Below are 21,300 nucleotides of genomic sequence, written 5' to 3'. Positions count from 1 at the left end.
CGACTCATGCTCATTCGATGAGTTCCAAAGAATCAAAGGGGATATTTCTCACTTTTTATTTTTTTTTCTCAGGAAGCGTTAGATCTAGTCGACTCAGCGTTTGTGTGAAGTATTTTGGCAGGGGGCAGGACACGTCGATGTCGGTCTGGCCGCCTCCCGGCAGTGACAGCTGTCGTGCGTGCAGATGAAGAGGGACATGTCGTATCTTTGCCTGCTCCAGTCCAAGCTTTCCCAACACACGTTCCGGTAATTTCTGCAGAACAAAATCTATTGTTCAGTTTGAGAACTAGTAACTAGAACCAAGTATTTGCAGTACATTTAATGTTGTTAACCAGACAGACATGTTGAGCATTTCATTAACATGAGAAACCTATGATGAATCCCTCTGGACTTGAAGAAACTTCAATGAGTCAGCAAAACAGAAATAATACTCATGAGCTCCAAGAAGCAGTACATAGGTTTTTAAGGAGAAGCTATGTTTGGACCCATCGTGAGACGTGTCGTCTCGAGAACATGACTTCACTTAAATGACACAGCCAACAGGGACAAGACGCTGAGATGTGCCCAGGACCTGCTCGACAGATTATTGGCCTGAAAAAAGTTAAATGCTCTTCAATGGGATTTGGTTAGAAGCTGTTGGTTCTCCTCCAGGCTCCAAAGAAGAAATCGCTGAAGGGTTCAAGGTCAAATTTCCTCAAAGTGTGACAGTATTGAAATAGGTGCAAGAAGCATTGCGATAAACATAGATGCCTTTTTTGGCCCACCAGCCACTATTGACACAAATACTCAAATCTCTTCATGCTAGATTTTAAAACATGTTTCACCTGAGGCGCCAGTTTATCCCAGTGTGAGTATTTATGGTCACCGAGAATGGGGCATCCAAGAGCCAGTGCCATGTGAACCCTCAACTGGTGCTTCGTTCCTGTGGACACCCGAAAGCAGACGTGTTTAACAAAAACAACAACAATGCTCGGAAATAAATGATTTGGCGGTTATTCCTTTACGACTGTCTCACCAGTGAAAGGCTGGAGCTCCACCAGGCTGCAGCCATTGCCGCTGTCCAGGACCCTGTACTTTGTCGCAGCAGGCTGGGCTTGCTGACGGCGGCGGACCTTGACGACCCCGTCACCTGCATCATTCATTCTGAATAGAGGACTAAGAGCCATCTAGAATGAAAGAAGGGACAGTAAACAATGGCACAGCTTAGTGGTAAATATCCCTAAAAATGTTAAACCATTTACGATATAAAAGGGAAGCAAAAAAAAAAGTATGAAAAATGTATATATCAAAAATTGCAAAAGTGAATAAGACACCTTATAGTGTGGCTGAGGACCAGTAACCTCTCTCTCTATGATGGGGATGTCAATCACTCCCTCAGATGGCACGGGAATCCCTACTGTGACCACCCTAAAGAGGGAAGAAGATTAGAATTGTGTGAAACACCAAGGAGATGCAATATTTCAGTCTGTCTTTGTCACAGTTCCCCATCTCACCAGTATTTCCTCTGCACTTGGTTACTCTGGTTCAGGGTGAGTATGTGCTCCACTGTTTGTTCACTCCTGGCCAGCAGGAGCACTCCAGTGGAGTCTTTCTCCAGAGCCAGACAGGGGAACAGCTGAGACACTGACTTTATCTTCATCCCATCAATCATCTTGGAAAGGACGGGGAGCACAGAGGAGATGGACGTGAGCCTGGAGTCATCTGAGAGACAACAGATGTTCAGGTCCAGAGGGCCCAGCTTGAACACGTTTGTCAAAATTCATATTTAATGAATAAGGATGCCCTTAATATGGTCACTGTGGTGATATACACCTAAAAAGAATTGAGCAACACCTGCTAGTTCACTCAGTTATTATCCAGTGTGGTGTTCACGGTGCAGCAGAGGCAGCTTTAATGCAGACAGACTGATCTGGAGAGAAATCCCCGTTCAGGGATTGTCTGTATTTTGATTGGTGGCGTGACTTGAGCAGGTTGAAATCATCATGGCTTGAAAGAAAGATTACCATGCATTCAAAATTACAATTTCAACCCTCAGAACACATTCTTGAAATTATACTTTTAACATTCAGTACCAAAACATTTGTGCAGAATGGGGTTGTTTGAATAAACACCACAGAGCCTCCTCCCACCAGACTGACGGTCAGTCAGCTGCCTGGTTTACCTCGGACAGGAACTCCGTAGGGTTTGTTGAGGACCACCAGGTCGTGGTCCCGGTACAGCATGCCTCTGTGGAGGTGTTTGGCCAGCACGTTGGGGTGGACGTTCTGCAGCTGCGCACTGAACCGTTTGAGCTCCGTCAGCGTCCTCTGCTGCGCGGACAACGGAGCTTCTGTGGACCGGGGCTTCTCCTTCTCTTTCTCCTTCTCCTTCTCCCGCTGGACCTTCCGGGCCAGGTCTATAGCTCTCAACGGGGGTTTGTCACCGGTGTCCGGTCCTGGAGCGGGTTTCGGGGCAGTGGCGTGACTCCGGCAGAAGGACGTCCGAAGTGTGACCGGAGAGAGGAGCGTGGGGAGCCCGGAGCTCCGGACACACATAGCAGCTAACCTCCGACATCCGTCCATGGTGACAGTCAGTCGGCATGCAAAAGTGGAGCTGTGACCCTCAGAGCAAAAACATGCTGCGGAACAACTTCCGGGTCGCGCTTTTCACAGCAAAAGCACAGACGCATGAACATTATAGACAGTGCATTAACCGAATCCAAAAGCTGAAAGGAGTTCCCTTTAAAAAATAAAAAATACACGGCTGTGAAAGTCTGTATTGCACTCTGTTTATGTTTTTCAGTGAAAGCCAAACGATTTCCTGTATTGTGTCATGACGTCAGTCCAAACATGGGTCCAAACTGTCGATATTTGGTAAGTTCGTTTTTACCATGTGCATCTTCCGGTGTGTCCGAGCTGCTGGAATGTGGCGGCAATCTGTCGAGTCTCCGCCCGCTCGGTGTGTAAAGAATGACAAACCCAATATACACTCGTTTATTTGTGTTATTATACAAAATCTGAACAGAGGTTTCTTGATGAAAATATGAGCACTTAGCAGGCGAATTCTCAATAAACTGCGGACATAGAGCCGATGGAGAGGTTTGTTGTTGCTTTTATACATGTTGTATGAACATCTGAAGACATGAAGATCACAGACAGGGTGTTGCGGAGCTTCAGAGTCGCAAGAACATTTCGACAAAGTCCATACAAGATCAACTGTGTGGACTACAGTCCGAATGGAGAACATGCAATCTCCAGCAGTGACGACGACTGTATCGTGCTGTACGACATCCGAGAGGGGAGGTAAGTGGGCCAAAGCATACCTTCTATCTCCATCAGGTGACCCACGTAGACGTGTCTGTAAATTTGAAAAACATTTAACATCGACTGGTTGGGATCATGTAGTGGGCAAATACTACCGATAACAGGACCGGGGGTTATTGGTTTTCTAATCAATTTTCACTTGATCACAGCGGAGGCAACTGTTCTAACCATCACCGTGGACCTTGACCTTCTCTTGATTTTCATTGAGAGAATGAATCAGGGAGGTCCACAGGCATACAGATTACACACTGCAGCACCAACTCAGCCCTTACATGAGATTTAAGCATTATTAAGGATCCATTCATTTATCATCTATACCGCTCCCTCTGAGAGCAGTCCCTGCTGTCCATGCCAGAATAACACACACACACACACACACACACACACACACACACACACACACACACACACACACACACACACACACACACACACACACACACACACACACACACACACACACACACACACACACACACACACACACACACACACACACAGAACATGCAAACTTCATGCAAACTCCTGTGAGGTTACAGATAATCTCCGCAGCCAGGTGCAGCCTACACAAAGGATGTTGTTTAAGTGACTTGATTACATGTTTAAAACTAGGTTATATTTGGACTCGCTGTGTAGTGCGGTGCTCTGGTCTCACAGAGAGAATATCATGTGTTCAAATACTGGCTGGGCCATTTCCATGTGGAGTTTGCATGTTCTCCCCGTGTATGCAAAGGTTTCCTCCAGGTATTGCGGTTCCTCCTACAGGCCAAGAACTTACATGTGAGGTCAATTGGTGACTCTAAACTGCCCCTCGGTGTGAATATGAGTGTGCGTGGTTGTCTGTCTCTCTGTGTTTGCCCTGTGATGGACCGGTGACCTGTTCAGGGTGTATCCTGCCTTGCCCATGGTACGTTGGGATTGACTCCAGTGCCCTAATACCCTGCACAGGATGAAGCGGTATAAAAGATCAATGGATGGATGGAAATTGTTGTGGTGATTAAGTTTTGGGTAAGGGGGCTAAAATAAGGTTGGTTAGGGTTTGTGTACTCTACAAACACCTCTGAGGTCAAATTAAGAGATTAATAATAGATAATATTTTTTCTGTCCCTTTTCAGACAAACCAGTGTCTTGTACAGCAAGAAGTATGGTGTGGACCTCATCCGATACGCAGATCAAGATTCACAGACCGTGATTTACAGCTCCAACAAACTGGATGGTAATAACTCAGTACTGTCAGCAAGCCAAACAAAAACAGACGTTTAGCAAATATGTGGATATTCAGGTTATCATTCTTCTTTCAGATACCATTCGGTACCTGTCACTCACAGACAACAGATACATCCGATATTTCCCTGGGCACACAGCACGGTGAGTGAAGGCAACAGCTACTGACATTGGGAGAATCCAATACAAGTTGAATGACTGGGAGAAAAAGCAAACACTGGGTTCATACACGACATGGAGAAGGATCAAAAGGAAGTTACAGCAACATTTTTGGAGAAATTTTAGCCAAAATTAACAGAATTTTCATTTTTTTTCACTGGAAGTGGAAAATGTAAATTCTCTTTATAGTAGAGAAACAGATAAGTGTTGCGTGGAGAATCTGCTCTGCTGTTATTTTGTCCACTTTCATTAATTTCTTCATATTACAGGCATTTCTCTCTGTGGTCAAGTCTCTCTTGACGGCCTCTCTTTCTGTCTGCAATGAATGCACTGCGCTGACAGACACGCAAAGGAAAGACCTGCTAAGAGTGTTATTGTTCTTCTCCCAGTGCATTTTGAATCGCCTCGTTGCTGAAATTAACTATGCAGATAAAGTTGCCTTGCCTTCCCCATTTCGGCTGATATCAGCACTGCTGCTCGGAAGGAAATTATGTAAAAAAAAGAAAAGAAAAGAAAAACATAGTTCTGTCTCACAAACAGACTAAAATCTCATTTGAAATTGTGAGAGGAAATCTATGTTGATTTCTTCCCTCAGTGTTGTTTCAAAACATCTACTTTCCTCACGGGAACTATTATCCACTGTTTAGTCTAAAGCGTCAATCAACTTATGACATATGTGCTTTTATTCTACCGTTGTTCTGTTTCATCTAAAACTATAGTTCTGTCCTTAATCGTTCATTTGTTTGTGGATTCAGGGTCATCGCTCTGTCCATGTCTCCGGTGGATCAGACCTTTATCTCCGGCTCATTAGATGAAACCATCCGGATCTGGGATCTTCGCACTCCGGACTGTCAGGTGAGTCGTCTGAAAGTACCACTCCATCTCTTTCCTGTGGTCACCGCGATAAAAGTACTGGAACAGTAAAGCCAGTATCTTTATTTTACATGTAGACTGAAAACATTTTGGTTTGACATCAAATAATCAATAGGAGCTAAAAGTTCAACATCTTGGCTTCAAGTTATTTACATCTGGTTCAGACACACAGTTATCCCACCCATTTCTTTTGTGAGCAAATAATAAAGTCAAAATAGACCAAAAAGGAATAATAAGTAATATTTAGTTCCAAATCTTTTGCTTGCAATAACTGTGTCAAGCCTCTAACGTCATCAAACATTTCCATTCTTCTCTTTGATGCATTTTGGAGGGTTAGTCTGCTGCTCAATGGGGTTTAAGTGTGAATTAGTGTGAATAGTATTAATTTCTCATCAGTTTGGTTGAATTTCTATAAATTGAGAGATTGTTTCTCTCGACTTCTGAGGTCACTGTACTGCTGCCATTGTGCCTGACATCATCAGTGAAGATTAAAAAACTGAAAAGGTTGTGTAAGCACGACCCATGACCTCCACATATGTTTGAGTTAGTGAGCAGATGATTTCTTTATCCAAACTTTAGCTTTGTCGTCACATTGTTAAAGGTTCATCTTTGTCATATCAGTGCATAAAACTTAGTCTCAGAATTTTTTTTGTCCTGCTCCAATAATTCTGCTCACTAGAAAAATGGCTTGGTTCAGGCAGAAGGTATCATCTGAACTGTTGATATTTTGTTTTTGTTTTGTCTCATATTGATCATTTGATATTGAACCCAAATGATTTTATAAAGTATTGGCCTCGATGCTCCAATACTTTTGGAGGACTGTTGCCCTCATGTGCTCTATTCATACACTTCAGTCCTGTGACCACTAGGGGTCTCTAGACCTGCTTTAGGAGGCCTGACAATGCTCACATGTAAAAACACACAATGGTTTGTATTTAATGATGATCACAGTTAATCAAACGAGACGCTTGTATATGAAACAATCAGTAATTCAGACACTCATTGGTATGAAAAATTGCGTAAATTATTTGAAATATTTCGTAAAATTCAAGATTATCTGATTTTCTGTTTCTCTTGGTATTTATACTTCAGGGTTTTACAAATCCACTGGGGAAGCCTGTGTGTTCGTTTGACCCTGAAGGGCTGATATTTGCAGCCGGGGTGGAATCGCAGGCGGTCAAACTGTACGACCTTCGTGCTTATGACAAGGTACGGCTCCTCGTGTTGAGAGTTTGTGCTTAAATAAATCTGGGCGTTAACTTTATATTTTCTATTTTTAATATTATGTTGAATGTCAAAGGGTCCCTTTGGCTGCTTTGAGACTCGGTTTAGTCGCAGATGTGACTGGACTGGACTCAAATTCAGCAACGACGGGAAACAGATTCTCATCTCCACCAATGGAGGGATGATTCGTGTATTGAACGCTTTCAATGGATCTGTGCTGCACACTTTTTCGGTAAGAAGTCATTCTTAATCCTGGTGAAATTCAGCTGTTTTTGTGTTCTCGACTTGACTGACCCGGCCCGTATTTGCACACGTTAAGGGCTACAACAACAGTCAAGGTGTCTCCCTGGAAGCCTGCTTCACTCCTGACTCACAGTTTGTCATGATTGGTAAGCTGAAACCTCTCAGTTTCGAACTATCGCTCGGCCTGTCTGTCAGTGTTGCTTTGAGGCTGTTGTTCAAAGCTTCTCTCCTGCAGGCTCAGAGGACGGGAGAGTCCATGTCTGGAGCACTGAGAGCGGGATGAAGGTGGCTGTGTTGGATGGGAAACATTCAGGACCCATCAACACTCTGCAGTTTAACCCCAGATACATGACATTTGCCAGTGCCTGCATGAACATGGTGAGAATAAAGGCCACAGACCTGCCATGGACAAGTAGCATTGAACTCGACGCTCGTTTCTCATCAGTTTATTCTGTTTTCCTTGCAGACATTTTGGCTCCCGTGTTCTGATGACTTATAGATGAAACAAAGCACACTCCCTCCGTGTGGTGAGGTGGCATTTTTTTTTTTTCTGACCGACATACACCCACTTAAAAATGTATTTTTATTATTTGTAATTTTTTAATAAAGTTTCTATCGACAATATTTTGAAAGTTGGTGGAAACGATCTGATGCAGCTGTATTTTAACAAAAATAAGACTTACCTGTTGTGATGACTTGTGTTTTCTATGATTCACTTTACAGTTTTAACCTCCTATTCTTTTGTTTTGTAGAAGTGAATTGATTCGTCATCAGCATTGTTATTGTTGAAGTTTTTGTAAATAAAAGTTTAAAAAGAGCTTTTGGTTTTTTCTCAATTTGTGTGATCTTGTATCATCGGTCACCTAAACAGTGATATACATAGCTACAGGCTGCGTCAGTAGTATTCTGTTTGCTATCAGCTAGAAAGCAACTGAAAACTCTAAAATGTGTTTAGTCATCATAGATTATGTAGACATTATGCGTTTTTTTCTTTGGCATCCTGTCAAGGGTGTACTCATGGTATCATCACATAAATAATATATTTCGAACTGTGAATGCAGATTATTTAGGCACAGTGAATTTGTGTTAAAAAGAAAACACATGATTCTGTAAGTCAGAAAGTCCTTGAGCAACTTTTTAATGCACTTTCTTGTATTGTACACAACGTATAACAGGAACTAAAACTAAAGCCCCTGAAAAACACAATCAATGATCAAAAACATTGGATCAGTCCTTTATAAACAAATGAATTACAAATATGTTGTTTCAGGTTCACAAAAAAGAGCAACATTTATTAAAGAAATTTGATATTTTCCACAATTTTGAAAAACACATTTTAATTGTATGCTTATACATGCATGGTAATAAGCGGAACACAGTGAATAGAACCCTAGGTTTATGAGTTTATCTTTCGCCTTGGAATGATTATATGATCCATGTATCAGTGACACAACAATGACTCTGCACTAACAGAAGCTCCTTTAGTATGTAAACTGATCTGTGAACACACATACAAGCGTGAGAGAAAAAGCAGGCAGCTTTATTGACTTTGATGAATGACAGTTTCCTTTTTCTTTTTTTGTACGCATAAAGTGCGCCTTCCTGAAGTTGAAGAGAGGGGTGGGAGCCATGTTGAATAATGTATAGACGCTTGGGTTGTGTACTCACCACTGAGTGAATAATGAATGATCCCATCACAGGTAACCTCACAGGAACGCACTTATCTTTCTCTTACCCACCTCCGCCGGGAAGGCGTGTGTGGACAGAGCTATAAGGTAAGAGAGAGGAAATGAGGCGTGATAGTGTTTCATACTCACGCCATAAAGGTTTTTTTGTTTTTGTTTTAGTTTTGCAGAATATATATATACAGTATATACATCATGTTGAGTCAGTTAGCCACCAGTGATAAATCCATTCACACAAAGCAATTCCTCCTGCGTGGGCACATAATATAACACAACTCTTCACCGAATACTTCAGGATGACCAGCATTCGATACAAGACGATATTTTACTTTTAGGAATTATTTAAAGTACCTTGCCAGTTCTGTCATTTTCATTAACTTTTAAAGGTAACCTTGCTGATCAAAGGCACAAAATATTCTGACCACAAATACCTGAACCCCCACCCGGTCAGATTCTGGCCTGGTGTCATATTTCTGTGACCAGGTAGCTGGAATTTGAGATCGTGCAGCTGTGCCTGGCCGAGCTGCTCGGCCACTCTGTGTGAATGAGTAATAAATACTGTCAAAACATGTGGCTCACTGACAGTATCTTAAAACTCGGTCCTGGACACTGATGTCACTGGCACCGGGCTCCTGCACAGCCTTGTTTGCTTCAGGCGCCGCATGGCACAGGAGAGTATGTGACCTGTGGGAGGCTCCGCCGCCAAGACTACCAAAGTTGTGATAATCGATACGCAAAGTGATCAGTGGTTAGGGTGGCCTATCCACTGACTGGAACGTTATTACTCATCAGTTACAGTTCCGCAGATTGTATTTCAGGTGTGAGGAAGCTCCCGAGTCGCCCGCAAGGCGTTTATGTCACAGGTACGCGTGGGTCCACCTGTCTGCCATCACTGGAGAGGCAACCTGCCCGCTGAGCGAGAAGAGCGAGGACACAGAGACCCGGACCTGGTCCTTCTTGCACGAAAGGAGTGTGAAGAGCTGAAAACTGACTGCCAAAACATGTCCCACCAAACTGGAATCAATGGTAAGTTTTTCTTTTTTATCCAAAAAAACTTTACATTTCATTTTGAATCCAACATCAATTGTCAGTATTTTTTAAAATGTCTTTATATTCTGTGATTCGCTCCAAATCAATAACACATCTTCAAACGCTTACTCATGATATCGGCTAATGTTTATCGTTCTGCTAAATAAAGTGCTTAAATATTAGTTTGAACTTGAACCCAAATGAAACAAATAAAAAGCTGCACATGAACTTAATGTCACAGGGACTCGGGTAAAAAGACTGCGGTGATAGCCGTGAGGCTACAGATGTTTGGGTCATAGGCAACTTATACAGTATGTACTTGTATTATGGCATTTGGTAATTGGAGTGTGGGGGTGCGGGTGGACGGAAGCATACCTCTCTCCCCTTTCTCACCTGATCCTACATCATTTATGAGACCGCCGTGTTCAGTAACCATGGTGAGAGAGGAGGATGGGGTACAACAAATAACTACACCTCGTTTGATATTAGGTAGTATCTGTGGGTTTAACAACTGGAGGAACTCTGTTCGTTCCTAAAACCTCAAACCTCTCCATGGTACTGTTTGGTCCTCGCTCTGGGTCACTTTGGATGAATGAGACTCTGGCAGTGGATCAAATTTTCCCTCTAAAGTCGAGTCACAGCTTCTTACTTACTCAACCCTGTCTCACCGGCTTCTAAAGCCCAGCCTTAGTTTGTCTGTCTTATATCTGGTTACTTCAGCAACATCCGAGCTGAAAGAGTTTCTGGCCCGGGCGAGGGGAGGTGCCATCAGAATAATGAAGATCGTCATCAGAAATGGTAAAAAAAAAAAAAAAAAAAGTATTTCTTGAGACATTTCAATAAAATGAACGTACACCTGAGTGGAGATGAGTGACCTAAAATGAGTTTTCTTTATGGCTGCAGAGGAGTTGGTGCTAGATTCATGCAGTGAGCCCACACAGAGCTGGGACAAAGACTACGACCAGTTCCTGCTTCCTCTGCTCACACCTCAGGAGCCCTGCTACATCCTCTACCGACTGGACTCCCAGAATGCACTGGGATACGAGTGGATCTTCATTGCTTGGTCCCCTGACCAATCACCAGTATGTCACATCGGCACCAGAAAGCCATTTAGTTACAGAGTAAACTAAAAAACAAATAGATCCCAATGAATGTATTCAAGATAAATTGAAAGTCTATGTGTTAATTGTTGTTTATGAACAAAATATCACTTATTGCTTCCAGACTATTGCTGAATATCTGCAGGAAAGCTAGTCGCCTTGTCTGGTTCGCAGAGTTATGTAAGTTACTAAAAGATAGAACAGAATTTGGCATGGTTTAATTAAATTAGTTTCTTAAGGGTAATGCACAGTGGTGTTGTGGTTCGCACTCTCGCCTCATAGCGAGAATGTCCTCCACCGGTTCAGTCCTGGGGGTTTCTCTCTCTCAGTGGTGTACGCATGTTCTCCCTGCTGTTCTGCAGGTTCTCCTCACAAAGTCCAACAACATAATTTTGAGGCCAAGTGGTGATTCTACAAATTGCACTAATCTGAAAGTTAGTTTACAGTTAGTTGTAGGAAGATGCTCTATAGTCTAGACTTTGACAATTCTTGAAAGAAAGTTTGTTGGTGATACATGCTAATGTTGATGTCCTCCAACGGTAAAGAAGAGCGTATTGTGAAAAGGTAACAGAACTGCTGTTCTGATGCCAATACTCGACTCATTGGAGAAAACAGAGACAGACTGCAGATCTGGAGCTCTAACACTGTTTCCATAAGTAACAAGCCACTAAAAGCTCATTCATTGTAACCACATTACAGATTTTTAAGATACTTCTTCAGATTGTTTTACAGTGAGACTGTATGAGTTATCCACAACAATGATTTGAAGGGAAAGACCCCTCCTATTTGTAACACAATCATTTCATGTTAAATCTGCTGACTTTCACTTGATAAACCATACCATTGAACCTCTATTTTTACAGCCTCCATATGTCAAAAGTTTATAAAGATTAAAAATGTTCGCTATGTCAATATAATTCATGCAAAACATCAAATCAAAAGTTAGTCTATAAGCATTTTATAATATTGAGTTTAGCGAGCCACTCTTATACATAGAGAAAGATTTTACTGAATAATGATGTGGTATGTGTATTATAACTAATATACTATTAATGCTGAAAATCAAAACTAGGTAAGACAGAAGATGGTGTATGCAGCCACCCGTGCCACACTGAAGAAAGAGTTTGGAGGAGGGTACATCAAAGACGAGATGTTCGGCACAGTGGAGGTGAGAGGCGTCCCTCCATGACAGCCCATCAGTCGAGTGTCTGCAGCCGTTACATAAACCCCAGCCTGTCTGCGTGCCTCTGTCTGCAGGATGACCTGTGCTTCCAAGGATACCTGCGGCACAAGTCCTCCTGCTCCTCGCCAGCTCCTCTCACTGCAGCTGAGCAGGAATTACAACGAATCAAAGTCACAGAGGTACAGATCAGACCATACACATCCTGTCTGGATACATTTACCACATGCTTGAGTTGTGTGCAGTACGAGAGCCCATCCAATCAGTTTTTTTCTCTGTCCCCTGCAGGATAAAGTCGTATGGGTACGTTAATTCACTTCCTGTGTGGAAAGATTAAAGTGTACATTTTCAGGAGCAAATCAGAGATCTCAATATTGTCCCTTGTGTTGACAGGATGAACGCAGACGGATTGCAACCCCAACAGCACGAACTAGGGTTTGTACAGTTCTTAATCTTCTGCCTAGCTTTGTCACAAGTTGTGTTGGGGATGGAATGGTACATCCTTTTGTGCATTTATCTCCAGCAGGTCACAATGGAGTTCGGCTTAGATAAAAGGGCTCAGACTCTCCAGGGTCTAGCATTCCCTTTACAAGAAGAGGCCAAGCGAGCTCTGCAACAACTCAAGCAGAAACGCATCAACTACATACAGCTGGTGAGCTGTGACAGAGAATACTTTCTACTCAACATGCAGAGTGCAACATACACCAGATTTGTCACCGTCTGTAAAATGCAGTGAAATTGGCTGTACATGACTCGATCGCTGAACAGAGCTTGTTTGTATGTTGTCTTGTAGAGGCTGGATGTGGAGAAAGAAACCATTGAGCTGGTACACACCACACCTACAGAAACCCACGAGCTTCCCTTCAGGATTCCCACGGATTCACCAAGATACCACTTCTTCGTCTTCAAACATTCCCACCAGGGCCAGCTGCAGGAAGCGCTGGGTCAGTAAAAGAAAAGGATAGAAAAAACAACGCTGGCTTGCCAGTGATTTACCAATAAAGGTTATGGTATATTGCTGTCAGATGTTAATACACAGGGTGTATTTAGGTGTACTTTGAGCTACCCGCCTTCCCAAATGACTCCATGACATTTTTCCCTCAGCGAACGAATCACTCAACCCCAATTTCCTCAGCTTTGTGAGGCAATCTGGCAACTTTCAGCTATTCTAGTCATTCTCTGTTTCTATCGGCTTCTGGAAGCAGGCATGTGAAGTGCCTCCATGGAACCTACTGCAGGCTGAAGGCCCAACAACGAAAAAGCAGACAGACACACTGATCAGCTTGTACATAAACAGAGAGGAGAATTTACAAGCGTGGGGATTAACTGATTCTTTTTCTTCACAACTTGGGACAAATAAATCAGACTCTAAAGTGAATGTTACCTTTAGATTTTACATGTGATATGATCAATACCAGTGTTGTTCCATGTCACAGCGGGAATAACCCTCTATCTGATCCAGGTGGAGTTTCTTAGTGGACTTTGCGTCTTCACCCAAGGTGTGCATGGGTTATCTTTGGCAAAAAAATTTATTTGAAAAGAGTTTTGGCTGGTGGACATGTGACCGGGTGTGTTCCCTGTGATGGACTGGTGGACCTTTCATATTCACTGAGTGAATACGAGCATGATTCACTCGAAACATTTGTGCTTCGTAGACTCTGAGAGTATGTATAAAGTATTTAGATTGTTAAAAGCAGCGCTTCAGTCTGTTTTCTGTGTTTAAATGAAGGATGCTTATGTGGGATCTACTTTATCTATTCTAAAAATACATTTTACAATTGGTTCCTGTCAACAAAGAATTAAAAACCATTTTCAAATTGCAGAGGTTTTCATGTAACCACCCTTCTGACAGAGACACTAAGGTCCTAAGAGGGTTTTGTTTTTTTTGTTTTTTCGTAGAAAACACCACTGACAGCCTTTTTCAGATTTTCACAAATAGACAAAGAGCATTTGTTCAGCGGACAAATGTACTTCTGTTAACATTTTGAAATAACTTCTGTATAAGTAGATGATGATTACATCTTATGTTTGTTTGACGAATGAGGAAATAAATCATCTGTTCTTCTTCGTGTGTGTTTCAGTGTTCATATATTCAATGCCTGGGTACAGTTGCAGCATCAAAGAGCGAATGTTGTACTCCAGCTGTAAGAACCGGCTATTGGAGGAGGTGGAGAGGGACTACCAGCTGGAGGTTACCAAAAAGGTACGGATCACACAAAGTCGGATTCCCATCAAAGTGCATATAAACTGTGTGGTCATTGCTGTGTGTGTGTGTGTGTGTGCAGATGGAGATTGACAGTGGTGACGGACTGACAGAAGAGTTCCTGTATGAGGAGGTCCACCCAATGGAGCACACTTTAAAGCAGGCCTTTGCCAAGCCCCGGGGACCAGGGGGGAAGAGGGGCAACAAACGCCTCATCAAGGGTGCAGGAGAGAATGGGGAAGACAATTAGACATCCCACACACTCATAACACACAAAAAAAAGAACACAATATCTACAAATGTACTTGTTATTTGACTATTTAGCTTCTAGCGTCTATATTTTTACTTGAAGACACACTAAGAACTAGAAAGGTATAAATGCACCGTGAAGCAGAATGCATTCATTTGAAACTTTTAAATCTCGATCTCATTCCTCAAAAAGATATTTCTTTTTACGTCCTCCAACCTTGTATTCTTCTACTCTTTTGACTCTTTTTTTTTTTTACAGTTTCGCACCAGACTATTTGCCAGTGTCAAGTTGTTCCAACACTAGAACAAGTGGTGTGTTCTCAGGATGTTTGGAAAGACTTTCCTCGGACTTCATTTTAATACTTTTTGGAATATTGCAGTAATTCTCATTAAAAAGAAAGCATAACTTCATGGACACAACAGAAATGTTCAGAAACAAAGTGGCTGAGGAAATCCTTTAAAAAAAAAAGTCATTTTCATTCTGTTATTACTTCTGTCATTTTCACATGTAAAAAGAAAAACAAAGCTTAAGAGTAAAGCTTCTCTGTTTAAGCTGGCAAGACTGCGCTTTTTGTGTTGAGATCCTCAGAATGGCATGAATGTCCCTCTCAAGTAACACAACTGCAGACAGGATTTTCAGAGAATAGTTTTTTCTCCCCCTGACTTTCATTTTCCAAACAGATAGCAGCAGTCTGAAAAACACGCTGACTGAATGGTCAATTCAACTCTTCGAGAATAGTCAACACATACATTTTTAAGTACTCAGACAGTCACACACAACACGTGGAACAGTCACTTACATTATTAGCAGCTTCTTCTGCGCTCTCCGCTGTTTCACATTTCTGTTGCACTGCTTCATGCAAGCGAGACACTAACTTAATAACAAAGCCGCAAATCTACTGCAGATTGTCTGATGACTGCATTGTCTTCATGTATACATTGTGCTGCAAAATTATGATCACGTTCCCAAAAACTCTTTTTTAGCATTAAACAAAGATGTTGGTATTACAAAAGAAAAAAAAAAGAAAAAAATTAAGAAGCACACACAACCTAAAGATTACATTTGGTGGGTGTTGTGAAGCAGTTCTGTGGATCACAGTGGTTTTAAAGGTATAGTACAGGATTATGTCAGGGTAACAGAAGGGTCTGTGCCACTTCTTGTTTGCAATTGTGTGCGTGCGTGTGTGTGTGTGGGGGGGGGGGGGGGGGGGGGGGTGCAAAAGAGTAGATGCAAAGACTAGAGGTCATGATGGTGCAGAGCAATGGACGATACTGAAAAGAATGCAGACAGCCTAGAAATGTGTGAAGACGGGTAACCATAAGAGAAAAAGAAAAATTTTGCATGAGATGATTTGGAGACAGGCCATATATTAGGAAGCTGAGGAGGCAGAGAGGGAGTCTTTTCCTTTTTAGGAATGAACTAAATGGCCATGGTTAAAAAGTAACTTACTGAAATGTGGTAAGGCTGAGCAGTTTACAAAGCTGGAGAGGATAGTTGACCTGGTTTGCACATGTGTTGAGGGAACAGGAGTTGATATTATGGACAGAGGACCCTGGAGTGAACAGAACAACCTCATAGAGTTTCGTGGAAAGAGTGAAGAAGGACATGGAGGCACACAATCTGCTGTGTTCACCATCCAAAAGACAAACAAGAAGTTTTCTCCCAACCTCTATTAGACCTAAGTCATTTTAAGTGACATCAGACTTGATTTCAACCCCTTGTCTGTGATAATTGAGCGAAACCTGAAGCTTTTCATCAGTAATGAGTCTAGAAGAGGACAACGTCCTCTGAAGATGTGCCCATCTTTTTTCTGCCTCTTATGAAAGAATTATCATTTGAGAATTTTTTTTTGAAAATTAAGTAAAATCAGAAAAATAATGCTAATTGAAATCATATGGGCCAACAACGTACACATAATTATGGATCGTGTAAAACCGAAAAACTATATTGATCAATGCCACCCACCAAGTTTCACAACAACAGCAATAGTTAATTACTAAAGCCAGTGTATGAATTGTTTTGGAGTGTTGCTCTCACTTCAAGTTTTAGGCTATAAAGTACTGGAAATAAAAGCTAGAAATTCAAGTTAAGCCTTCGGTCATTTCTTGTTTGTTTTGTATCTTTTTAGATTGAAGCAAAGTTTTCCTCCATAAGCCGTCTTTCCCTCTGCCCTCGACTTATTTGATCACTAACTGATTCAACTCATCATGCTCATTTCAAATTGGCCGTGAACTTTCTGCTTGAGGGTGGATTACCCATCACATTGCAGAGGCCCGTGTTGCACCCACAGTTCAAGCTCCAGCAAATCACATTTTCAGCTACTTTCATCATCAGTCATCAGCACAACATTTGACTTCATCCACTGGAATACCGCTGTCCTACGAGATTACTCAATAAATACATTTTCTGTAATTCACTAGCATGTGAGTCTTCATTTTTCCTCTGCCTGTGGGTGAGTGCGAGCGATATCCTATAGTCACGCAGGCAGCGGGAGCAGCAGCAGGGGTCACGGCTCAGTAGCAGAGGTCAATTTGCTGTGTGTGTTTTCCAGGAAGGCGCTGTACCCGGAAGCCTTCAGCTGCGCGATCTGCTGCTTTCATAGCTCACGGGAAACAAGGGCGATGTGAATTTTTTTTCTTCTTCTTGGAAACAGGTTTCAGAGATGAATAGCTGCTTTCAAGTGGCCATTATCTCTATATGTAGGAACTACTGGGCGAGTTCTGATGAGAACAGATGCTTTGAAGACAGACTCACGTCAGATGTGACACGGTTGGATTCATTTCCAATAAACTCATGCCACAAAATTCAATTAATGATATTATAAGCAATAATATGTGGTTTAAAAAAAAAATTATGATCAATGATGTAATAACCAGAGTTTGAAAATTCACATATATTTTGGTTCAATATTAATCAAACTGTTACCTATCAAGTGCACATGTGTTAAAACAAGCTTCTCAGACATAGTCAGAAATCACATGTAATATCATTCCATTTTCTAGACACGTAATAATGGCAAGAAGACAATATTTCTTCTGAACATGAATGCAAAATAAAACACATTTCAGCCTGCAACATCCATAGCAGTAGATTGAAAGTAGAGTCTACCACTGGGAAATGTGGGAAACTTGGGGAAAATGCTGTTTACTGCTCATGGTTCATGTGTTGACACTTGTGTTTTTTTGTGAGACTGTAGCTGTCGGTAGGATAATAGGATCATAGGATTTTTACTCTTAGGACTGATATGACTGGTACTGATACTGATGACTGTGATTATTATTCATAAGCGCCATGATTGCTGACTTCTAAAGTCTTCAGTAAAATACAGCCAGGCAGGCAAATCACACAAACCCACAGAAAAAAGGTATAGTGCATCCCATCAATATCTTCAGCATCAGAAACAAAGAAGCGGGGAATCTTTCTTTAATCGCACACAGGACACAACAACCAAGAAAAGAAAATGTATATTTGTTGAATTGGCTTGATATGTAATATTTACTATTAAATTGATTTACTATGGCTTTATTAAGTTCAGGGTTGGGGACCTTGAGTTAATCCCAGCTAAGCATCACAGTCTGTCCATCACAGGTCAACACACAGACAATCCCATTTAAAGTGACCACTTAACCTCAAAGGCTTTTGGACTGTGGGAGGAAACTAATGCATCAGGAGAAAGCCCATGCAAGTACAGGAGGAAAATGCAAACTCCACACAAAAAGGCCAACAGGACTTCAACAGGGGATTTTCTCACTGCGAGGTAAGAAGCACTAACCGCTATATCACAGTGTAGTGTTGTTACTAATAACAGAGCTGTTGTAATAGATTACATTTCTCAGCGCAGTTGTTTTGGTGAAGTAAGCTGAGCTAATTTATGAGCTAATTTCATGATGTAAATGGCTTTAACTTGCAAAAGGCTGTTATATAATGAAATTAGGGCAAAGACAAACTCATTGTGTTTTTCAGATTAAAATCTCAGTCACCAACCGGAATACAATTTATCACCATGACATTTAAAGCCTGGCTCTTTCTACAAAGTCTTCCACAGCGAGGAGCGTGTTTTTTCGTCTATTTTGCGGCTCTTGTGCGTCTCTCTCTCCCCCGGGTCGACAGTCGGTCGCTGCTCAGTCCTGCAGCCGCTCTGCGCGCGCGCCACGCCGCGCGGTGGAGGCGGTGCAGGAGGCCACGCGTGTTTACGGTTCCCCCCTTGAAGCCGCTGCCAGCAGCTTTTCTGTCACTGCGGGCGCTCAAACACAAAACCTTTCTTGGAAACCGATTCCGGGAAGCTCAGTGAGTCCGGCTGAACTGAGCGGCTTTCTGCTCCGCACTGTGCTCAATAAAGAGCTCACACTGCGCCTCGGCAGCGCAGTCTCTGCGGCGGAGGACCGCACACAGATATCTTTTATTCTGTTTTCAAACACTTTTACATCCGAGGAATTTTGATTCTCAATCGTCATCCCAGCCGCGCGTGTTTATATTTATTGGTGGAGATGTGTTGGACTGTTCTGCGGCTGTTTTTCCACACTGATGACTTTCCGAATGACTTTTCCTGATATAAGGTAATATTTTCAAACATCGTACCGCGATATATGCTGCTGCACTTCCAAAGTATTACTGTAATAGTTTTCCCATTCTTCACATTTTTGATGTGAATGTTTGTGCGCGCATGGATGTCATATTACAGATTCTACTAGTTTACAGTGACATAGGTTGTCCTTTTTCTTCTTTATGAAGACTGGAAACAACTAATACGCGTTCACCTAAAAAATATGTATGCACAAAAGAGCTTGTACATATCAAGATGGAATTTTCTAGATTTTCTTTTTAAATATACCCTAAATCTAGGGAGTTGTTGTTATTATATTCTTATCTTAAGTATTTTTGTCATGTTAGCAGTTTCCAGTGAATTTCTACAATTTAGCTTTCAAATCTCTTTGCCCACATCTAACAATTGGCATGCACGTTTTATACTCCTTGCTGTAATTTCAACAGACTTCAGCATAATCTAAAGTGATATGTCATCATGTCTGTGACAATGTCATTGATGCTGCAACAAGAACATTTTCCTCCACAGGCCTGCTGTCACTCAGACATGGTTGCCCGGGCAGTGACCATTTTCCATCATGAGGAACAAGGAAGTTCGTGCCGCCCACACCCGTCTCCTCCATCCTGGGATCCAACCCAGGACCTCTGCTGCATTACCACAAACTTTCAGTATCTTCAGACCTCAGGTGCAGCGACAATCCCACTGCCTTTGTCTTATGTTTCATACATACATGAGCCATACGTTCAGGAAAAGATCACGTGTGCATCATACCTGACCAAAACTACTTGTCTTTTCCAGGCTGGTACTGGGGTTCCATTTCAGCGAGTGAAGCTCGGGAAGCCCTCCTGACCAAGTCTGAGGGCACATTCCTGTTGCGGGACAGCAGTCACCCTCAGTACATGCTGGCCCTGTCAGTCAAAACCCGCTGTGGACCCACCAGTGTACGAATACAGTACAGCCAGGGCTGTTTCTGGCTGGACTCCATTTCTCCTGGCCTGCCTCACCTGCAGTCCTTCCCAGATGTGCTCAGCCTCATACAGCACTACAAAGGCTCGGGCCACACGTCACAGGACCAGACATCCGGTGACATTCACCATCAAACGAAGAGGCCAGCAAAAAATGACCCATCACAGCAGGTCACTAAAGACAGCGGCGTCCCTCTGATGCTGGAGCAGCCGTTGCACAGACTGGATGTTTTCCCTTCTCTGCAGCACCTGACCCGCCTCACAATCAACAAACACACAAACTGCCCCGACAAGCTTCCCCTCCCAAAGCCTCTGCTGAGCTACCTGCAGGAATACCCTTTCTCTATATGAGGATCTGAGGCCTTCAGCAACATGGTCGGGGTCATGCAGGCTGTGAATCTGGGACAGTTCGGTAACCCCAGGCAGCAGAGGACAGTCCAGACAATCACCCTAAGTGTGACCTCAGTGCTCATGAATGAGCGAGTCTCACAGTGATCTTCAAAACTTTCATATGTATGCTTCCGCTCATGTGAACCGTCAATATGCAAAGCTGGTGTTGTTGTTGTTGTTTTCTTTGTGTCTGTGTCCCATTTACCACCAATGAGAAGAGAAGGGTGATTCTAAATTATAAATAATAAATGTGTGGAAAAAGCTGCCGCTGTTTTGTCTGTTGTTCAAGAAGAGATAACATCAGGGTGTGTGGGGGGGGGGGGATCAGCACTGTGTTTTAAGATTTCTGTTTTTCTCTGATGTCAAGCTCAGAGGGGGGTTTCGTTTGCAAAGAGCGTCAAACAGAGCAGTGTTTATTCACAAAAAAAAAAAAATCAATGAACCTGGTGAACCACAGCTAAGCTAACAGCGATTGCATGTAACACTTGTAACTTCTGGTCACTGATAATCCTCACAGAGTCACAGAAAGGCTTTTGCCATGTCTCCAGTTAATATTCTGTCTTAATACTGTTTTGTTATTAATACAATTTTTTCACAAAACAATGCAGCCTGTGGGGGGGATAACAGATTTACTGCTGTCAAAAACACTTTGTTTTGTATGCAAAGTGTTTTTTTGTTTTTTTTAGTTCTTATTCCAATCCAGGATTGGATGATTTAAGACTAAAACACTTGACTCTACACTCCTAAGAAAAGTTGTTGCATCAGTGTAAAAAGACAGGTTGCTGCAACGTGACTGGAAGGCCATAGGTGATACACGAGTGGTTTTAACAGATAGAATAACAGACCGCAAGATTTATCGGCCAAAAACTGAAGCTAATAGCACACATCTGTTTGCAAAGTGACTCCGTTCTCAGATGAGGATCATACATG

At 42.3% G+C, this 21,300-nt stretch overlaps 4 protein-coding genes across 5 annotated transcripts; 3 read left to right on the top strand and 1 right to left on the bottom strand.

Annotated features, from left to right (window-relative positions):
• Positions 1-4: 4 nt before the first annotated feature.
• rpusd4 (RNA pseudouridine synthase D4) lies at positions 5-2,906 on the bottom strand. Its single transcript, XM_080461711.1, has 6 exons — positions 2,162-2,906; positions 1,494-1,701; positions 1,314-1,407; positions 1,016-1,166; positions 825-922; positions 5-253 (listed from the first exon to the last, which is right to left on the bottom strand). The coding sequence occupies exons 1-6, from the start codon at positions 2,559-2,561 to the stop codon at positions 56-58; spliced, it is 1,149 nt and encodes a 382-aa protein (XP_080317837.1). The 5' UTR covers positions 2,562-2,906; the 3' UTR covers positions 5-55.
• On the top strand, positions 2,289-7,835 carry LOC308108618 (WD repeat-containing protein 82-like). Of its 2 annotated transcripts, XM_080461714.1 has the most exons (10): positions 2,975-3,281; positions 4,418-4,518; positions 4,604-4,670; positions 5,441-5,540; positions 6,651-6,767; positions 6,859-7,014; positions 7,102-7,171; positions 7,261-7,403; positions 7,492-7,552; positions 7,778-7,835. In XM_080461714.1, exons 1-9 carry the CDS (start codon positions 3,121-3,123, stop codon positions 7,522-7,524), a joined length of 948 nt encoding a protein of 315 aa, XP_080317840.1. In that variant the 5' UTR covers positions 2,975-3,120; the 3' UTR covers positions 7,525-7,552; positions 7,778-7,835. The 2 variants fall into 2 exon arrangements, with proteins under 2 accessions (XP_080317839.1, XP_080317840.1); XM_080461713.1 differs by having other exon boundaries at positions 2,289-3,281; positions 7,492-7,835.
• Positions 7,836-9,711: 1,876 nt separating this feature from the next.
• Positions 9,712-15,480, top strand: twf2b (twinfilin actin-binding protein 2b; the record flags this gene model as incomplete). The annotated part of the gene is made up of 9 exons (XM_080460784.1): positions 9,712-9,736; positions 10,460-10,537; positions 10,643-10,821; positions 11,912-12,007; positions 12,097-12,201; positions 12,546-12,671; positions 12,813-12,963; positions 14,101-14,222; positions 14,305-15,480. The coding sequence occupies 9 exons, from the start codon at positions 9,712-9,714 to the stop codon at positions 14,470-14,472; spliced, it is 1,050 nt and encodes a 349-aa protein (XP_080316910.1). The 3' UTR covers positions 14,473-15,480.
• A 2,744-nt stretch (positions 15,481-18,224) lies between these two features.
• Positions 18,225-20,634, top strand: cishb (cytokine inducible SH2-containing protein b). The gene is made up of 3 exons (XM_080461482.1): positions 18,225-19,028; positions 19,544-19,700; positions 19,814-20,634. The coding sequence occupies exons 2-3, from the start codon at positions 19,562-19,564 to the stop codon at positions 20,329-20,331; spliced, it is 657 nt and encodes a 218-aa protein (XP_080317608.1). The 5' UTR covers positions 18,225-19,028; positions 19,544-19,561; the 3' UTR covers positions 20,332-20,634.
• The last annotated feature ends 666 nt before the right edge of the window (positions 20,635-21,300 follow it).

The sequence above is a fragment of the Lipophrys pholis genome, assembly GCF_963383615.2.
Source record: "Lipophrys pholis genome assembly, chromosome: 4".
NCBI lineage: Eukaryota > Metazoa > Chordata > Actinopteri > Blenniiformes > Blenniidae > Lipophrys > Lipophrys pholis.
Note: the sequence above shows the minus strand (reverse complement) of the source record. Positions and strands in the feature narration are given on the sequence as shown.